The sequence below is a fragment of the Rhineura floridana genome, chromosome 6 (genome assembly GCF_030035675.1).
Source record: "Rhineura floridana isolate rRhiFlo1 chromosome 6, rRhiFlo1.hap2, whole genome shotgun sequence".
In the NCBI taxonomy this organism is placed as follows: domain Eukaryota; kingdom Metazoa; phylum Chordata; class Lepidosauria; order Squamata; family Rhineuridae; genus Rhineura; species Rhineura floridana.
In genome coordinates this window covers 75120371-75139919 of record NC_084485.1, presented here as the reverse complement: position 1 = coordinate 75139919, position 19549 = coordinate 75120371, and the positions used below count along the sequence as shown (strand labels likewise).

General features: G+C 43.2%; 1 protein-coding gene across 6 annotated transcripts; it reads right to left on the bottom strand.

The window, feature by feature from the left end:
• Positions 1 to 7909: 7909 nt before the first annotated feature.
• Positions 7910 to 19407, bottom strand: CDKN1A (cyclin dependent kinase inhibitor 1A). Of its 6 annotated transcripts, none has more exons than XM_061632449.1 (4): positions 19335 to 19407; positions 16264 to 16332; positions 11102 to 11509; positions 7910 to 10275 (listed from the first exon to the last, which is right to left on the bottom strand). In XM_061632449.1, the coding sequence occupies exons 3-4, from the start codon at positions 11499 to 11501 to the stop codon at positions 10226 to 10228; spliced, it is 450 nt and encodes a 149-aa protein (XP_061488433.1). In that variant the 5' UTR covers positions 11502 to 11509; positions 16264 to 16332; positions 19335 to 19407; the 3' UTR covers positions 7910 to 10225. The 6 variants fall into 6 exon arrangements, with proteins under 6 accessions (XP_061488433.1, XP_061488434.1, XP_061488432.1 ...); XM_061632450.1 differs by having other exon boundaries at positions 11102 to 11506; XM_061632448.1 differs by lacking the exon at positions 16264 to 16332 and adding an exon at positions 13109 to 13190 and having other exon boundaries at positions 19335 to 19371.
• Between the last annotated feature and the right edge of the window lie 142 nt (positions 19408 to 19549).

Below are 19549 nucleotides of genomic sequence, written 5' to 3'. Positions count from 1 at the left end.
TTTATTCTGGAAGTGCTTCGCGAATTCATCACATCGAGCTTTAGAAGATTCCATCACGTCCTTAGGGCCAGAGTGTAGAAGCCCTCTAACAGTTTGAAACAGCTCCACTGGACGAGAGATCGAGGCTTGATATGTTGTTTCTTTGCTGTACGCACCAACTCAAAGTACGTCTTGTTATAAGCACTCACCAGTGCAAGGTTGCATTCATCAGGAGTCCGCCTCCACCTGCACTCGAGCCGTCTCCTACATTGTTTCATCGCCCTCAGCTCTAAGGTATACCATGGAGCTGACTGAGCTCTACAACGGAGAGGGCGCACAGGTGTGATCGCGTCAGCTGCCCGGGTCATCTCCGCATTCCACAGATCGGCCAGGGTGTCGACATGAGCGCCAGCCTTATCAGCCGGAAAACTCCCCAGGGCTTTTTGAAAACCATCTGGATCCAGCAGCCTCCGGGGGCGGACCATCTTAATAGGTCCCCCACCCTTGCAGAGGGGGAAGGTCATTGTGAGTCTAAACCTCAACAAACAGTGATCTGTCCATGACAAAGGTGTTGATGTAAGATTCCCTATACACAGATCACTATCATCATGTCCCGTAACAAAAATCAGGTCCAGAGTGTGACCTGCCACATGAGTTGGGCCGGTGGTATGTTGGGACAGCCCCATGGTTGTCATGGAAACCATGAAGTCCTGAGCCGCCCCGGATAAGATGGCCTCGGCATGAATGTTGACATCACCCAAGACCAATAGTCTAGGTGACCTCAACAAAACCTCCGGGACCACCTCCGTCAGCTAAGTCAGGGAGTCTGTTAGGCAGCGGGGTGGGCGGTACACTAACAGAATCCCTAATCTGTCCCTCTGGCCCAACTCAAGGTACAAACACTCAAGGCCCGTAGTAATCTGGACATGATGTTTGAAGAGGGGGATGGAACTCCTACTATTGTTTAGTAGCAATAATTTTGGAGAGAATGAAAAATGCTCCTGGAAAATTGTTAACATTTCATTATAAATCAACATCCAAACATTTTGTACCTGATCACATTCCCACCATAGATGAAAGTAGGTTCCGGTTTTCTTACAACCCCTCCAACAAAGCGGAGAGGCAGTTGAAAACATACGAGAAATTTGGACCGGTGTGTGATACCAACAGTGTACCAGTTTTAATGAGTGTTCCCTTACATAACTAGAAATGGATTTAAATGGGCTTTCCTCCCACAACGCGTTGCAGTCTCTAGGTTGTATTTCAGACCCCAAATTTGATTCTCACTGATTTTCAAAAAGAGAGTAGATTTTAAAGATGTATTAAGTAATATTGAGTATATTTTAGAGACTAAGCCTTTGTCACCCTTGCACATATCATGAAGTAATTGTTCAAATTGCATAAGAAGTCTTGTTGCTTTTTGTGTAATATAATTTTTTTTTTTACAATAATTTTTATTCAAATTTTCATAAAACATAGAAAACAAAATCATAAAACATTCAAAGACAAAAAACAAAACAAAACAAAAATGATTAAACAAAAAAAAATAAAATGTTGACTTCCCATTTGTCACATATCAAATCAGTTATAGGTCTACAATATATAACAATCCTGTCTCTTAAATCATATTATAAAATCACTTTCCTCCAGTAGTTATCTTAATTAATCATCAAATCTCATAAACATTACTTTGTTCTTTCCACAAAAAGTCAAAGAGAGGTTTCAATTCTTTAAGAAATATATCTATCAATTTTTCTCCAAATAAACATGTCAATTAATCCATCTCGTTAATAATTATAATAATCTTATTGTCATAATCATAGTCCAAATAAACATTTCGATTAATCCATCTCATCAGAATCTGTTAGGTCCAATAATTTCAATAGCCATTATTCCATTATCCCTATTAGTTCCATCTTCCATCTTCAATAGTCCTGTTAAGTCCAGTAATTTCAGTGTCCAATCTTCCATTATCAGTATTCCATAATAATCTTGCTGTTGTAGCCATAGTCATATAATAAGAGTCTGATGGGAATTTCCTCTATCCCAAATATTTTCTTGCCATCCATTCTGAATAAGTTGCTGAAATATTGTTGTAAATTCATATCTGTGTTCTTCTTTTTTAGAAAATGCACTGGCTCATCTCTTAAGAGTTTTTCCATTGTCACATGACTGCAGTTAATTCCATAGATTTTCTCTATATCAAGCTCCATCACATCATTCCAGTCCAGAAGATTATCCAAGCCATTGATAACTTTATCTCTAATATCTTCATTAATTTCTTCAGAGATAACGTTAAATTCCAAACAGTAGATTTTATTTCTAAAATCCATAAACTCCAGATCTTTTTCCAATTCCACATTTGTTCCAATCTCCAGGGCTTGTATCTTCCCTTTATTTTTTCTTTTCTCATCTCTGATCTCATTCTCCTCTCTCACAGGGTCCCCTATTTCTTTAAACTCCTGCGTCATTTTGCTCAGTTCCATTTTCAGCTCCTTACTACCCTGTCGCAGGGTTTGTTTCGTTATCTCAATCTCATCCATTATTTTCTGAAACATAATTACTTCCAGATTCTCAGCCACTTTCTTGATTGCCATTTTTAAAACCACGAAAACAAAGCAAAACAAAAATAAAGAAGAACCACTTCTTATTTCAGCAACAATTGGGTTAATATTCCAGGCTTGATGACATCACAGTATAAACAGAGCAACCTGCCTTATCTCTCTATGTTCAAGAATGCAAAATAAATTTAGTTCCCAGCATCAAAACAGTTAGTGGCATCGTGAAGAAGCAGATTCGTCAAAATAAAATAGACCAAAAAGAGAATAGTCCCAGACAATATAATATTCCTCGGAATAGAAATCAGGAATAGAAATCCCTCTTCTGTTTATTATCTTTAGAATGCACTTCCAGGACAGCTTTTTGCGACAGAAACAGAGATAAGCTGTTAATTTCGTGAATAACAGAGAAGAGCTATATGTCACCCAGAAGTTGTCCAAAGCCGATCAATCTGACAAATCTCCTTTTGCTGCAACAATTTAAACCAAGTAAAAAAAAATAATAGAAAGAAGGGTGCTTGCCTGTTAGTCCGTTCTCTCTTTCAAGAAAAGATAAACGTATCGCTTAAGCAGATAGAGCTTGTTAGGAAGTCCGTCCGGCATTGTTGGCTGGACCTTATCTCATAAATTAATGAAATCCAGTCCTCCCAACAAAAACAGGCTTTGAGGTTGATCTCTACGTTTCTCCCTGCCCGGGAGAAATTTCATCAGTCAAAAAAAAAAATGTTCTGACTGATTTATATCTGAATAAGCTTCTTTTGAGGCGGGAGCCCATCCCAAAAGCAGGCACAAGCGAAGTCACCCTTCCCGGAAGTCCGTTGTGTAATATAATTTAACATAATGAAGCTGCGCACTTGAGCAAGTGTTAACCAGTTTACTTTTGTGCCCTATCTGTTGGTTAGAACTGATGTAAAAAATTTTTGGTCCTGATTCAATAAATTAATTGGTTGAAAGTTATTCATGTCAGAGGGATCTTTACCTGGTCTGGGGATTAGAATTATGCGTGAGAATTTCCAGGAAGTAGGGATGTTACTACCTTCCCAAATTGCATTAAATAACCGTGTTAAATTGGGCACCAACAATGCCCTAAGTTTCTTGTAGAAGTCAGTGGAGAAACCATCTGGCCCAGGGGCTTTGTTATTTTTAAGCTTTTTGATAACGGTTTCAATTTCATGTTCAGTAAATTTATTATTTAAGACAATTTGATGATCAACACACAACTTCATGAGTTTAAGCTTTGATAGAAAAGATGATATGTTTGCATTATTGGGCTTTGGGGCTTGATATAATTTTTAATAGTAAGATTTAAAGGCAGAGTGAATTTCTTTGGTTTTATAAATGAGTTGTCCATCCTCCTGTTTAATGTTCCAAATTCTTTGAGAGGATAATTTATATCTCAATAAGTTAGCTAAAAATTTAGAATTTCGATTGCCCTTTTCATAAAATTTTTGTTTAAGGTAAATCATGTTCTTTCTATATCCAATTTAAGCCCAGTTTTAGATGAGCCTACATGTTTGTGTTGCTGTTCCAACTTCTGTAACTCATCATATAGATTGCTTATGATAGATGCTTGCTTTTGCAATTTACTCTTCTCTGCAATACAGCATCCTCTTATTACTGCCTTCGTTGCGTCCCATATGGTGCTGTCTTTGATTCCACTATTTAGGTTATGTGTAAAGTAATCCTTAATGGCCTCTTGAATTGATTCTATAACTAGTTGGTTCATGAGTAAGGAATTATCAAATTGCCAAAATGGAGTAACCCTTTGTTTGTCCCCTATTGTTGCGCATACAGGAGAGTGATCAAATACCGTAAACAGCCCAATTTGAGATTCTTGTAGTGACGTGTGTAAAGTAGTAGATATCAGGAGGTAATCTATTCTTTAATAACGTCTGTACTACACGAATAATATGTATAATCCCTCTCTGATTTGTGTAGTAATCTCCAAGCATCCACTAAATTAAATTTGGATAGGATTTTGTAAAAATTAATTTCTTATTGGGTTGAGTAATGGTATTGACGTGCTGCTTACCGAGTTATCCCATGTGGAATCCGCAGCCCAGTTAAGATCTCCTCCTATTATTAGCTCACCTTCTGCAAAACTCTGAAGTTTTGATGAAGAAGAAAGTGTAGTTGTTTTTTGTTGGGAGCATAAAGAGGAGCTAAGGTTAATTTCTGAGTGCCCAAGCTACCTTTAGCAAATAACAATCACCCTTCTGTGTCTTTATATGTATGAATATGTTTAAAAGGTAAGGATTTTGCTATTAATAGAGCTACCGCTCTACTTTTGGAGGAGCCATGTGATGAGTATTGTTCTCTGTAATAATTATGGGGCAAAAGTCTTGTGATTTCTTTACTACAGTGAGTTTCTTGAATAAAAATAATGTGAGGTTTATCCTTTAAAATACAACTTGAGACTCTACTTCTTTTGACTGGATTACCTAGGCCTTTGATATTTAGTGTATAAATTTTTATCATACCTTCCATATCAAGGGGGAAAATAGCAAGAAAAATGCTCCACTCCAGTATTTAAGGCAGCAGAATTTTTGTCTTAATTTCTCAGAAGTTCCAGTGTGCCAGACATGTATCAAAGGGAAATAACAATAACTATTAAAATTGCCAACAATAAAATCAACCAAACCTACTTCCGGCAGGGACCCCTCCCAAATGTGAGGCCCTGTAACACTGCTTTGTAAGCATGTTATCCTGTGCAGGTAATACATCTGGGACTAACACCAAAGGTATAACTTTTATACAAAATACGGCATAAAATAACTTATGTCATAAGTTGGATATAGATGACTATACAAGATAGCCTTTGATACAAACTCACATCAAAGGGGCTTTTCCTCCAGATATTGCCATTGCATGAGGCAGGTATATGTGTGTGTGTGAGAGAGAAATCTAGCTGGCTAATTACCAATTTTCCCTTCCTCTCAAGTTCTGCTGTGGTTGTCTGTACTTAATTAGACATTGTTAACTGACAATTTTTTCAATAAGTAGCTGTCTGTGTTCCAAGTAACATCCTACAAAGGAGAGGGATATATTTCAGTTGCATATTTCACTGGATCAACATTTCCATGGACACCATGTGACTTTTTTCTGAACCCATTCTCCAGGAGAAACACTCTTCTAAACCATGGTAGAGTACCTACACGATCATTGCAGATTGTATTTTGCCCTATATAAGTGCTTGGATAGGGAGCTCCCAAGAACACATTTTGCTCTTTTGTTCTCTAATAAAATTGCTTGTGTGTCCCAAGTGCTTCTAGGGTATGCCTTGAAATATGCAGAAACCTCAACTCAGGCAGAGACTTTATCGCTTGAAGAACATGTGAATAGAAACCAGTTAATAGAGGTCTGCAGTACTAAGAATTGCTTTATATCTGTAGCATTTGGAAACAGCTGAATCTGTTTTGGATCTGCTCTATATTCTTCTGATATTTTATTCAGGTCTAAATCTGTTAGACCTGTTAAATCTGAAGCTTTTCAAATATAAAAATGAATGAGGAATACATGAACATGAATGGATGAAAATTTGCAGGCAAAGTTGTCCCTCCAGAGTGGATTAGACGTGCCAAATTTCAGGCAAACCCATCCAGGATGTTTTGTACAAGTAATCCCTTAAAGAAATAAAACTCTCCAACTTTATTTTTCTTTATCTGCCAAAACTGGGGTCAAATGGCAGTCATGGCCACCAATTCTGAGGGAATAATACCTGCCAAATTTCATAAATATAGGTGCAGTGGTTCTCCCACAAGGCCAGACTTTACCAGTCTGAGGTAGAAAAATAGAAGTCATGTTTCCTCTCTGAGGATTTTTTGTGGGCAATCAGGTTGAAAACTGGGGTGTGCCCTCGGGCAACAAACCTGCCAGACATCAGTAAAATAGAACCAGGGACTATAATGCTAGCTGATTTTACCTTTGTTAGAAAAACAGGAAAAGTCACTGTTTTTCTCACTGCCCCCCCTCCCCGGAAGTAACCTCCATGAAAAAAAGAAAGCTACGATTTTTAATTGTTAGGATAAAGCACTGGGAAAGCAGCCTCAGTAGTCAAACTCCAGTGTTTATGCCGTGCTCTCATAGCCAAAACTCAGGGAGAATGACAACCCAGTGAAGAACTACTTATTTACTTCAACATCTCTCCCCCAAATCACTGTGACTGGAGTACCCTGGGAAAATAATTCACTCTGATTAAAAGCTAGACCTGTCCATCAAAGCAAAATATCCCTCCTACCCTCTCAAGCCCTGGGCATTTCCCCAGTCAGCTTGCCTTTGCTTCTCAGAAAAGAAAAAGGCTGCATGTTTTAACTTTTTAGAAAAACTTAGGCCACAGAACAACTTGGAAGCTGGGGTGTGTGCCTCTGATCCACCTCAAGACACTTTAACAGCACAATCTGACTCTGGAATGTAAGATCAAGACCAAATCATTTGGGGTACACCCAGAGCTGATGCACACACCTATCAATTAGCACTTTTATTTCCCAAATCTGGCCAGACTAGGTACCCTCACAACTGCAGCAATGGGAAAGGCTATATTTGACACAATTTCTGCTTCTATACAGCGGTGTGAACTTTTGTCTATTCTCACTCTTTCCCTTACCCTCTACCCTGCCTTGGCTTTCCCCCCTTAAAGCTCTCATTTTTCAACCTACTGCTAATTCAGACTTTGTTCATCTGACACCCCTACTGTTGCACCTGCCTCTGTCGCTCCATTGGTGCCTTACTTTCCTGTAAGTCCTAGGAACTGTTTTAATTTAACTTCCTTATCTTTTACCCATCCAGTTCCTAGTCCTACAATGGTTTTCCCCACCCAAACTTTCACTTCCTTGAGCTTGGGAAAAAAAAGTTTTTTTACACAAACATTCCGTGGAGTTTTAATTATTTTAGGTTATAATGTTTGCGGATACTCTATCACACACTACTACAAGCCAACCAGTGTTTAGAGAGCATGTACTGCTACCACAACACTTCTGCATTCGGACATTACATAAGAGATATAGCAGTCTCAGCCTTGGAAGGAGTAACAATGGCTTTGACAACTGGCATGGTAATGCTAAGTTATCCAATAACTCTTTGATAGATGCAAGCTCCCCACTACTGATTAACAGCCATGGTATGTATTTAGCAATCAAACTTGGCTTATTACCCATGCTATTCTCTGCACAATTTCTTGATGTTGTGGATATGACAGCTCTCTGCACATGGCTTTGTCCCACTGTGCTTTATACAACTTGTAGGAATAGAACCATCCTATCTGTCTCCATTTTTAAAATCCATCCCACAAGCAAGGGCCCTCACTGCCCATAACATTCAAGTTTTGCTCAATCCCATATGAAGACTGAATGAAATTAAATCAGACAAAGTGTTGCTCCATTATGAGGTGGTTTTTATTTTAAGCTCTAGGCTTAGTCAGTTCAGCAGCATCACATATTCACAAACAAATGTATTAGTGCTGAGAGTCCTAGCATTACCCTGAACGTAGATGTGTAGTGGTCCAAAGCGGCCAGGCCTGTCCATAGCACCCCTATAAAAAGTCAGCAATCCATAGGCTGAAGTGCTTGAAACTGTGCTTCTGACAGGATGGGAATTCTACCATGCACTTGTATGTGTGGTGTGGACCAACATGCATTGCGAAAACCATGGACTTACAAATCTAAGGCTGCTGTCCTAGCCATGTCTACCCAAAAGTCAGTCCTATTTAATTCAACAGAGCTTATTCCTAGGTAAGTGGGGTTAGTATTGCAGCCTAATTGTAACTGCAAAACTACCTTTGAGGAAGCAATGCAAATTTATCCTTCATGGTTAAAGCAACTGTGTTTAGAGCTCTTCTGTGGTTTCTGAGCAAGTTCTCAGCTGTTTCTAACTATTCTAATATAATATGGCTGATAGTGCTCCAATTTATGCTGCTACCTTTCTTCCTTCTCTCCATCCCAGACCTGCAGAACAGTCAACCCATTAGGCCAGGTACTTGATATCTTCCCCTGCCCCATTTTTACTTGGAGGCCAAAAGCTGAAGAAGCCACACAAAGCACGAACATGCACCTGTGTTGCTTGTCAAAGGTAAAAGTGTACATGTCAATAATGTTCCATCATTAACCCTTTCCCATGGCTGTAGGGATTTTTCCGACCTGCAAGGCTGATGCAGTTAAATGGAATGCAACCTTTGTTAACTAAAAATTTAGCTCCAACCTCAGTAATGAAGCAGCTCCCTAAAAATCACACCACCACAAATAAATCAGGGTTCAACATTTCAGCAGTAAAATACTGCCCCTCCTATGCTATTCCAAGAGGATGAAGGTAAAAAACCCATTGCAAAGCGATAGAACAATAAAGCCAAAGTTACAGATTTGGCTTGCACATAGCCATTATAGAAGTGGGTTTTGAATTTCTAAAACCTGCATTTCAGATTCCATTGTTCAACACTGTACCTAATATTAGCAGTTAGGGCTTTTCACAATAAGATACCAATAGTAACTCAAGTGTCAGCCCCAAATTCAGAGTGGAAAAGCTGCAAGTTGTATTGTCTCACACTAAGTAGATGAATTTTAAGTGATTTACTTTCCAATTTAAAAAGGCACTATCTGTAAAAGAAAGCTGGCAAAAATGTAGGTAGGTAGGTTACAGAAAGCAAATATGAGTTAAATCCTTTATTTTATCCTTCCACAAGTGCTCCATACTAGACAGAGATGTCACAACTGCGTCATGCTGCAGAGGCAATGGAAAGTCTATATGAGAAAGGATGAGTGGTTATGCTGGCAAAACTATGCAACAGGCCTGTAATATGCTGCATGGTTAAAACTAGTAGAGGATAGTATTTCTGAACTCAGCCTTATTGTTCTCATGGGCTACATTTTCCCAAAAGGCTACTGTTATTTATGTGATTTGGTCAACAGTATTCTTGAACAGTTTTGGGTGGTGAGTTGAATGAAGTTTAGCCTGCCCAAGGAAGGGACTATGTCAACGCTACAGGGATCACACACTATCCAGTACTGTCCAATAATGGAATCCCCATCCTTCCTGCAACAATGCAGGTATTGATTTGCGATGCCACAGCAATATCTTCACCTTTACAAAATAAATGGATTTGCTTTCTACACTAGATTCAGTCCTTTTTCTTCCCCTCACCATGCTCATTTCAACCCAGCAGAACAAGAAAACACAATAAGATCACAGACCTCAGAAAATATAATCCCTTTAGTCACATTGGTACTTCAGGCCTTGCACCTGCAAAGTGACTCATACCAGAAACAAGCTTTTACCTGAGGCAGGTGTATGAAAGGTTTCAGCCACAAATAGTACTTGCACTGATCTTCCCTGTATCTATCACATTGACTCCCGCTCACAGGTAACACTTTCAGGTATTTCTCTCCCGCAGCAACTTAAGTCTATTTTAAGGCTTTACAATATATTCCATTGCACATAAAGCTCCAGTGCCATCATAAATAGGGGAAATAATTCTACATCCTTCTGAAGTGTTACACTACTCCACTACACAGTTTTTATGTAATATCTAAGAGGCTCAGAGCAAAAGTCATGGGTCTGATTGGCTGCTCCTTCAAACAGTCCTTCTGACGGCTTCACTGGGTGTTGTATCCAGGTCGGCCATTCCAGCTAATAGCGGTGAAGACAGGTCAGCTCCTTTAGCCCAGAGACAGCGTGGATGCATTTTGCTTGCAGCATAGTTATCACGGGTTTGACTTGTAGGGGATAGTTCTCCGCTTTGAGCTGTAGAAGTCTGGAAGAGAACATAAGAAGAAACTGAACTTGCCACCAGGAGTAAGTCATATATACTTAGGAGATATTCATAATGCCTAATAGTAGTCTGCTCACAAGGCAACCACCAGTCAAGGCGCTGGAGTCCCCAGCCCTGCCTTTAGTGAAACTATAACACTGCAATTATTTGCATGTTTACTCAAAAGTTACATGTTCCTCAGTGGGGAAGTAAGGTACTGCCTTTAGTGTATAAAGTCCTATACAGCTCAGGACTCAAGAAAGTGAAGGAGTGTCTTGCCAGCCCATGCTTTAAGATCTGAAGGGGAGGCCCTGCTGGTAATCTCATGTACAATGGGGGTTCACAGGGGGGGCACTCTTCGTCATGGCATCCCAGCTGTGGAATTCCCTCTGGTGAATTTTTTTTTTACAAAAATAGAGACCATTGCTATAACTGTCAGTTGCATATTGCTGGATTAGTTGCTGCTGAAGTTTGATATTTTTTTAAAAATAGGACTATATGATTTTAATTTTTATGGCTACATGTTGTATTGCATTTTAAATATTCTATACTGCCCTGGGAACCTTCAGGTTGAAGGTTGGTTTAAAAATACAACAATATTTTTAAAAAACAATCAGAAAACATCCTCTTAAACAGATGACAAAGCAATCAAAATTCCCAACATCAAATGGCAATTTTGAGCTCAATTTCAAAATTCAAATGATCCATTTGAAACAAATGGAACTTCACAGAAGTGAAATCCATGTTGAGCACCAGTTACACCCATCAGTGACATCCTGGTCCCTGCAAATGTAAACACAGAGGGCAAATGAAGCTGGCACACCCTTACCTTTTATACTTGTCTGCTTTCGTTTGGAACACCTTGGGGAGCTAGTCTTGCAAGCCTCAAAGCCCTCCTGCGTTGGTCTCTCTGTCTTTGTGTGCATCTTGAGAAGCACTGGGGAGCTCAAGCTCTTTTCATCAGCACAGCTGTTCTGCTTTGTGTGGCTCAGGAGATCTTGAGAAGGCAGCATATTTAGATGGGAGACCTTTTCCCATTTGTAGTTCCCTTCAAGTGGGGTTTCTGCTTCAAAGTCAAAGTTCCATTTTTGCTGAGCCTCCTCCAGCTGTGCCCTCATCAAGGACTGGAAGTCCTTTTGGAGCTCCTCGTGATTGACTGGTCCAAAGAGGTTTCTACAAAGCTTCCTGCTGCAGGAAGGCCGGAGGATATTACCCTGAGACAGAGGCATATTTCCTGCTGGGAAGAAGATAAATAACACATTTTAAGAGAAGTTATGGGCCACCTAAAGCAGTTACAGATTGCTAACAATAAAACTTGTAAGTCAGTTCAATTGTTTCAGCTAGTAAAATAAACCAATAACTAAAAAAAGGAGGAGATGGCTACGACAACACTAATTTTACCCGCTCAAAAGCCTGGCAAAATAGCACAGTGTTAATAGCACAATGAAAGGGCTACAGCATGGAAGGTAGACAAGCTTCCAGGGGAGGAAATGCCATAGCTTGATTCTACTAGAGATAGACCCTGTTCCAGGACACAACCAACCACACCTCTTGATTAGAATCATAGAATTGTAGAGTTGGAAGGGGCCTATAAGGTCATCAAGTCCAACCCCCTGCTCAATGCAGGAATCCAAATTAAAACATACCCAACAGGTGGCTGTCCAGCTGCCTCTTGAATGCCTCCAGTGTTGGAGAGTCCACCACCTCCCTAGGTAATTGGTTCCACCCTCATACCACTCTGTTAGGAGGTTTTTCCTGACATTCAATTGAAATCTGACTTCTTGCAACTTGAGCCCATTATTCTGTGTCCTGCACTCTGGAATGATTGAGAAGAGATCCTGGCCTTCCTCTGTGTGACAACCTTTCAAGTACTTGGAAGAGTGCTATCATATCTTTCATTTGTCTTCTCTTCTCAAGACTAAAGAAGCCCAGTTCTTCCAGTCTCTCCTATTCTCGCTCTTTGTTTCCAGTCCTTTGATCATCCTCATTGCCCTCCTCTGAACCCGTTCCCAGTTTGTCTGCATCCTTCTTCAAGTGTGGTGTCCAGAACTTGATGCAGTACTCAAGATGAGGCCTACCTAGTGCTGAATAGAGGGGAACCAATACCTCACGATTTGGAAAATATACTTCTGTTAATGCAGCCTAAAATAGCATTTGCCTTTTTTGCAGCCACATCACACTGTTGGCTCATATTCAGCTTGTGATCAACAACAATCCCAAGATCCTTCACGCATGTAGTATTGCTGAGCCAGGTATCCCCCAACTTATAACTGCATTTGGTTTTTTCCCCCTAGGTGTAGAACTTTGCACTTATCCCTGTTAAATTTCATTCTGTTGTCTTCAGCCCAATGCTCCAGCCAATCAAGATCCCTTTGAATTTTGTTTCTGTCTTCCAATGTATTAGCTATCCCTCCCAATTTTGTACATCTGCAAATCTGATAAGCATTCCATGCACCTCCTCATCTAAGTCATTAATAAAAATGTTGAGGAGCACTGGGCTTAGAACCAAGCCCTGGGGTACCTGGCTTATTACCTCCCCTCACTTTGAGAAGGAACCATTGATAAGCACTCTGTGTACGATTCTGTAGCCAGCTGTGGATCCACCCAATAGTTGTTCCATCCAGCCCACATTCAAGTAGCTTGCTAATCAGAATATCATGGGGCACTTTGTCAAAGCCTTTGCTGAAATCAAGATATATTACATCCACAGCATTCCCCCAGTCTACCAGGAACGTTACCCAACCAAAAAATGAAATAAGATTAGTCTGGCAGGATTTGTTCTTGATAAATCTATGTTGGCATCTAGTAATCATTGCATTGTTTTCAAGGTGCTTACAGATTGACTGCTTTATAATCTGCTCCAGAATTTTCCCAGGGGTTGATGTCAGGCTGACTGGTCTGTAGTTCCCAGTTTCCTCCTTTTTGAAGATAGAGACAATATTAGTCCTCCTCCAGTCATCCAGCACATCACCCATCCTTCACAATTTTGCAAAGATAATAGACACTGGTTCCAAGAGTTCTTCAGCCAGTTCCTTCAATATAGTAGGGCCCCACTCATACGGCAGGTTACGTTCCAGGCCACCGCCGAAAAGCAAAAACTGCCAGAAAGTGGGGCCCTACTGTATTCCAGCCACCGCGCTCCAGCTGACAGTTATCAGCTATAGCGTGGAGAGCTCCAGCTGCCACGCTCCACCTGACAGCAATCAGCTTCCCACGCTCCAGCTAATCAGCTGTAGTGTACGATCAGCTGTAGTGTGGGGAGCTCCAGCCACTGTGCTCCAGCTGACAGCTGACAGTGATCAGCTATAGTACGTGAGCTTCCCTCGCTACAGCTGATAACTGGAGCTCCCCACACTACAGCTGATTGCCCCACTGGCACCGCCATATTAGCGGAATGCCAAAAAGCAGGGCACTACTGTACTCTAGGATGCAGTTCATTGGGCCCTGCAGGTTTGAACTTATTCAAAGTGATTAGGTATTCCTTTACCATTTGTCTATCAACCTCAAGCTCCAATCCTGCCCCTTCAACTTCACTTTTTCCAGGAGGGTCACAGACCCTTTTTTGGGAGAAGACTGAGCCAAAGTAGGAATTGAGCACTTCTGCCTTTTCTTTGTCATCTGTTATCATTATGCCATCCTCACTGAGTAGGTGTACCACCATTTCTTTTCTCTGTGTTCAACTATGGATGTACCTGAAGAAAGCTTTTTTGTTGCTTTTGGCATCTCTCACTAACCTCAGCTCATTCTCATCTTTGGCCTTCCTGACACCATCCCTGCAATTATGTGCTACCTGTCTGTACTCTTCCTTTCTGGCCTAGTCTTCCTTCTTCCTCTATGTGTGACCAGTTTTTCTTCTGTGAAATGGGCATTTTGTGGTGCCCAGAGCAGTTCTTAGAGTTCCAAATATGCTGGGGGCCCAAAGAGATTGGGGACCCCTGTACCAGCAAGTGAGCTGCACTGAATGCAATGAGATGTGCTCCCAAGTATATATGCATAGAAGATTGCACTGCTCATGTCCTAACATCAACTGCCACCTGTTGTGCAGTTACTATGTTGATAATCTAGGTACAATGTATATTACAATTGGTAACAGTCATTTTCTGTAATAGACAAGAGTTGTTGAACTGTGTAAATCTGCACAGTTGAGTTTGGCTGCACTGCTTCAGCACATCTGATGCCATCAAATTACTTAAAATTAGTGTTTGGACCTTTGCCCTGACCCTTTTCATCCATCCACATTACAGACAATGGTGATCTCAAGGCCAGCATAGGAGATATAGTCTCTATCAAGCGAAGACTCTCTTACACCATTATTGTACATTTTGTCCAGTGCTGAAAGTCATTAGCACAGGAGAGAATGCAGCCAAATAATCCAGTGTTTCATCTTGTCAATGCATACTGTTACACTGTAGAGCAATTTAAGCATGTTGTGTAAGGTAATATTTAATGTTTATTGTGTATACGCATGGTTGTGTTCAGAAGGTTTGGATCACCAAGATGCTTAATTGGACTGTATGCCTACCCCTCCATTTTGTCTAGACAGTACATTTCCAGACCACCACCATCTGCATAGGTCACTATGTTGGCCATGCTGCCTTTTCCCCCAGTGTTCAGGCTTGGGAAGAGGCAAAGAGGTTAAAAATAGCAGCAGCCTTCATGCTCTCTTTATAAACAGCTATGCGGAATGACATCATTGAGAGTTTTAAGCATACCCGAACAAGTCCTGGCAGGTAGCATTGCTGCCGAGGACAGGCCCCAACTTGATATCTAGTTAAGTTGCCACTTCAAGCCACTGGAGCAGTGCCTGCCAGGCACCTTCAGTTCCCACAGCTGCTCACCCTACAGATTTTGGCCCCATTCTAGTTCTGAACTGCATTTTCTTCCTGATGAGGGCAGTTTCCTGTGAATGGCCTGCCATGAACAGAGAAGCACCAAGGACACTGCACCGTTTTAAAAGTGTAGACTAGTGTTTGCCGACCTTACACCCTCCAGATAGTTTGGAGTGTGCTGGCTGGGGCTGATGGGAGTTGTAGTGCAAACCATCTGGAGGACACCAGGGGGAGGGCACTCTTTCATCAGGCAATGATTGTCCAGTGCCCCCCCTCCAAGCAAGTGTGTGTGTGGTGAGGGGGGGGAAGAGTAGCAGCCCAAGAAAATATTGATGGGGACATAGAAGTGGCAAAGGCGGGCAAAATCAGTGGGCGGCCAGGGTGGCCCTGGCCAAGGGCCCCTCCTTCGGGTGGGTGGGTAGCACTCCCATTCTGTGATCCACGGCAGCGTTGGCTCCTGACCCTGCCATGGATCGCAGACAGGGAGCTACCAGGCAGCACCATCCCTACAACTTTGCAGGCCTGCGATGCCTGCCTGCACACCTGCCTACCTCTCCCACTGAGGTGAATGCTGGCTGCACTGCGCGCATGCCTGCCATCAACCAAGATGGTGGCCAAGGCCTCCCTAAGGGGCTGATGCCCCTGCTGCCATCTTGGTTGACTGCAGGCATGCATGCACAGCATGGGCAGCATTTACTACAGAGGGAGAGGTAGGTGCAGGTGGGCTCCATGGGCCTGGGGCAGGCTGGTGCCCAAGGGCCCAGTGATGCCTGGCACCAGCCCTGGACAAAATATACCAGGTGGGGGGCAAGCTACTTGTTTGGTGGGGCACTTGCCCCCCTCTTGCTGCAGCCCCAGGAGGAGAGAGAAGAATCAAGTCTAATCACATGACCACAGTAACTGCAGAAGTCTCAAACACGCCAGATCCCAGCTCAGTAGTTTGCTCAGATCATGGCAATTTGTTACCACATGCTTCTAATACACTCCCACAAAAGCCTCAAAAAGCAGTTTGCAGTTGCATGCCCACCTCAGATCTTACACATGCTGGTCCATGCATGAACACAGTCCTAGGCTAGCATTGCAGTCAACTCATGCAGCAAGTTTTAAAGCTTTTCTTGCAGCAATCAGTCCCTAGACATGAATTTCCAGATAATGTGCTTACCCTGTGTGTTTGAACTCAGAGTTAGGGTTGCTGTGTTTCCACTGAAGAGGTTCTACCTTGGACAGCTGCCTGAAAGGACAAGGCACTTTGTTCAAGATCAATGCATCTCCAACCAAGGGAGAAAGTGCACATAACAAAATTACTGCCTGCCACACACCTGTTGAAGGCCCAGATTTAGTCCACCTAAGTCAGTATTTGTCTCTACTGGCTGGCAGCAGTTCTGGATGATTTCCAGACAGGAGTCTTTCCCAATCCTACCTGGGGGTGCCAAGAATGGAACCTTCTGCAGACAATGTATAAGTTATGGCTCGTCCAGAGGGTTGGGGTAGAAGGCAGCCACCTTAAATACTGCACAGTATTGTAGTATTTTCTATTTACCCTGCAAACATGTTTTAGTTGTTGCCAGTTAAGTGCCAGCCAATCACAATTTAGGTCACCACTGTTGAAACAGTAGCTTAAAATTCTCTCTCAGCAGTTCAGAGGATTGTCTCTTGCAGCTGCAAAACATTATGACCGCTTGGTGGCCCATTTCATCACTCCTCCTCCCTCCGGTGGAAATCAGCTGCTCTACCCGATAGTTCTCCAACTAATAGAACCACTCCAGGGAGGAGGCTCCTTCGGTCCCAGACTAGAGCAAAGCAAACAGAGGGGACTTGCTTATCGTAAATAGGAGCAGAGAGACGCTCGCGGCGCTCACCCGGGGATTACGTCATCTGGCACCACAGCAGCTGCGTCACGTGCCGTGTGGGGGGGCGGTTGCGAAATCTTGCTTGCCACACAGAGCTATTTCTGCTACAGACAAGGAAACAAACACGGCGAAAGCTTATTTCGGCCCCGCCTCATCGCCCTTTCCACCCCCTCAAACAATTCTCCTTGGGATTGGGGTGTTTCAGGTGCTTTGCTCTTCAGAGAGAGAAGAACCGTAGTAATTGACTAATGTTTTACGGTTGGGATTTGGGATCAAAAAGATCAGACCGCAATGCTATCTCGTGGGCTCCCTTTTTTGGAAGGAGGAGTGGGGCTGGGAACGCAACAGTTATCAAAAGCGTAAGCCTGCGAGGTGTGGGTCTTCGAGAGCTCGAAGATCCCACTGACGAAAATACAACAGCATTTAGCAATCTCCCCACACCAAGGGGATGTTCCCTGCCGCTGCCGTCTCCAGCGCGACGGCGTCGAGTTTGCGCGCGCCTCTTTAAAAGCAGCGTAATCGGGCTGATGATCCTCTAAACAGAACAGGCACAAAAATAAAACTCGGTTTGGGAACAAGGAGTTCCCGACCGAGAGAGAACAGAACATCGCGGCAGACTGGGCGGAGAGTCAAAAGAACTCGTGCGTCTTTCAAGTTCCACCCAGGCTGGGCTCCCCCTCGTTCGCTTTCGTGCCTTTTCCTGTCTTCAGCTCAGGAAGGTTAGTGGCAAGCGAGGAAGCCCTAGTCGAAAATCGCAGCCTCTTTTACAGGAAAAAGCCCCACCAAACGGCTACTCAGAAATGTTTCGGGAACATTGAGGGCTTGTCCTGGCCTCTTACATCAGCTCAAGCGAGTGACTGTCACGCTGAGTCACAGCCACCGCCTGACTCCGCCGCTGCCGCTGCCGCTGCCTCCGGCTCCTACACGCCAGGGCATGCCCCAGCAGGCTCCCGTTCCATGCAAAGTTCAGCTACCGACTCGATAGCACCCCCTCTCGCAAGGCACAGGAAGGACCCACAGCTTTTCACAGAGGGGTCGACTGAGCTTCACAAGGCATCGCCATTACCCCGTAGTGGGGTTAAAGACCCTGGATTTAATGATCTTAGGATGTGTGTCCCCCGCCCCCGCTGTTTATATGGTAATACGTATTTACCTCACACTCCCTTTCAAATATGGTTGTAGTGCTTGGGAGCCCTCCTGCTCGTTCCACTGAATGAGGCCCTAGGCTTCTGCCCAAAAGTCCTGCCCCAACAACACCACTGCCGCCACCTGACTCAGACAGACACCCAAACACCTTCCAGGAAAGGTGCATAAATCAGTCACTCGTCATCCAGCAAAACAAAACACACTTTTCTTAACAGAACTAGCCACTCGACGCTTCTTTCGTAGCACGTCATTCTGGTCATCTGTCATGAACTGATTCGTAGTAGGTGTAAAACTATCACTGAAACGGTTTGATTTCGGTGTGCAAGAACGCTGCAGGTTACGTGCAAACGTGCGCGCATCACTACCCCCCTTCCCGCTCATAAACGCTTAGATTTGGATGACATATATAAGCTACACACAGATCTGGACAAATAACGTAGTCGCGTTTGGATAGTGATCAGACCAGCCATTCACACTGCAGGGTAACCAGGCTCCTCCGATTACGAGGGACAGTACAGACATAACGCACTGGCGGAGAAGCGCGCAGCCAAAATTCCTCTCGTCGTTCTAGGAACATTGTGAGGACAACTCAACTCATTGAGCCCATTACAGTGCTACTTTTGGTTTATCCTCTCATCGCAGGTAGGCAAATTCCAAGGTGAAGGAGACGAAAACCACAGCAAAGATCTCCGCGCTGTCTAAGGGAGTGGCTAGGGGTAGAAAGAACAGGTGCCAGGGACGAAGAGGGAACGCACAGTCTCATTACAGATGCTGGCACCGAGAGGGTAGGCGGCACAAGAGAAGTCACCATACTGACTGGGTCAGGGTTGGTCTACTAATATTTCTCCCCCACCCTTGTGCCGAAATACTAGATCATCTACCAAATTACACAGGGTGAAATCAGAGGTCCGAGTAAAGCAGACCTGGTGCTCCCTATATGTAACGTACGTAATCTCCCCAAGAGGTAGTGTGAATTCTAACGAAAGAAAACTAATCCTTGTATAGGAGGAGATCGAACGACATCAAAGAAGCGGGAAGCTGCCACCTCCTACGCGTGGCTGGGGGATGCCTAAGCAGCGCTTCTCCATCACAGCCATGGAAATAGTATTTAGGCTTCAAATATTGCCTGAATCCTTGCCGTACACGCTACGGTGACTACATTCATATACAAGCAGGGTGGGACGTCCAACATCCTCCGACACCAACACTAGGCAAATACGGGGAAAACAGCGCTCACCTCTTTCTGTCCCTTCCTTGGGTTGAACTAGCCAAGGCGCCCTCTGGTCGGTAGCTGAGTGTAGCAACCCTCTACAGGACTACATAAAGCCTACAAAAACCCGCCCTCCTCTCGTGAAGGGGAGGGGCTTCGCTTCTCCCCTTTCCTCCCTCTGAGGAATTTCCAAATACACAGCTTCCTCGTCTCGGCTGACTGCCTTGTTTCACCACACACAC

Coding starts and splice junctions, on each gene's coding strand:
- CDKN1A (XM_061632449.1), bottom strand. CDS start 11,501: ATGCCTCTGTCTCAGGGTAATATCCTCCGGCCTTCCTGCAGCAGGAAG. Junction 10,276..11,101: donor AAAGCAGACAAGTATAAAAG/GTAAGGGTGTGC, acceptor GTTCTCTTCCAG/ACTTCTACAGCTCAAAGCGG.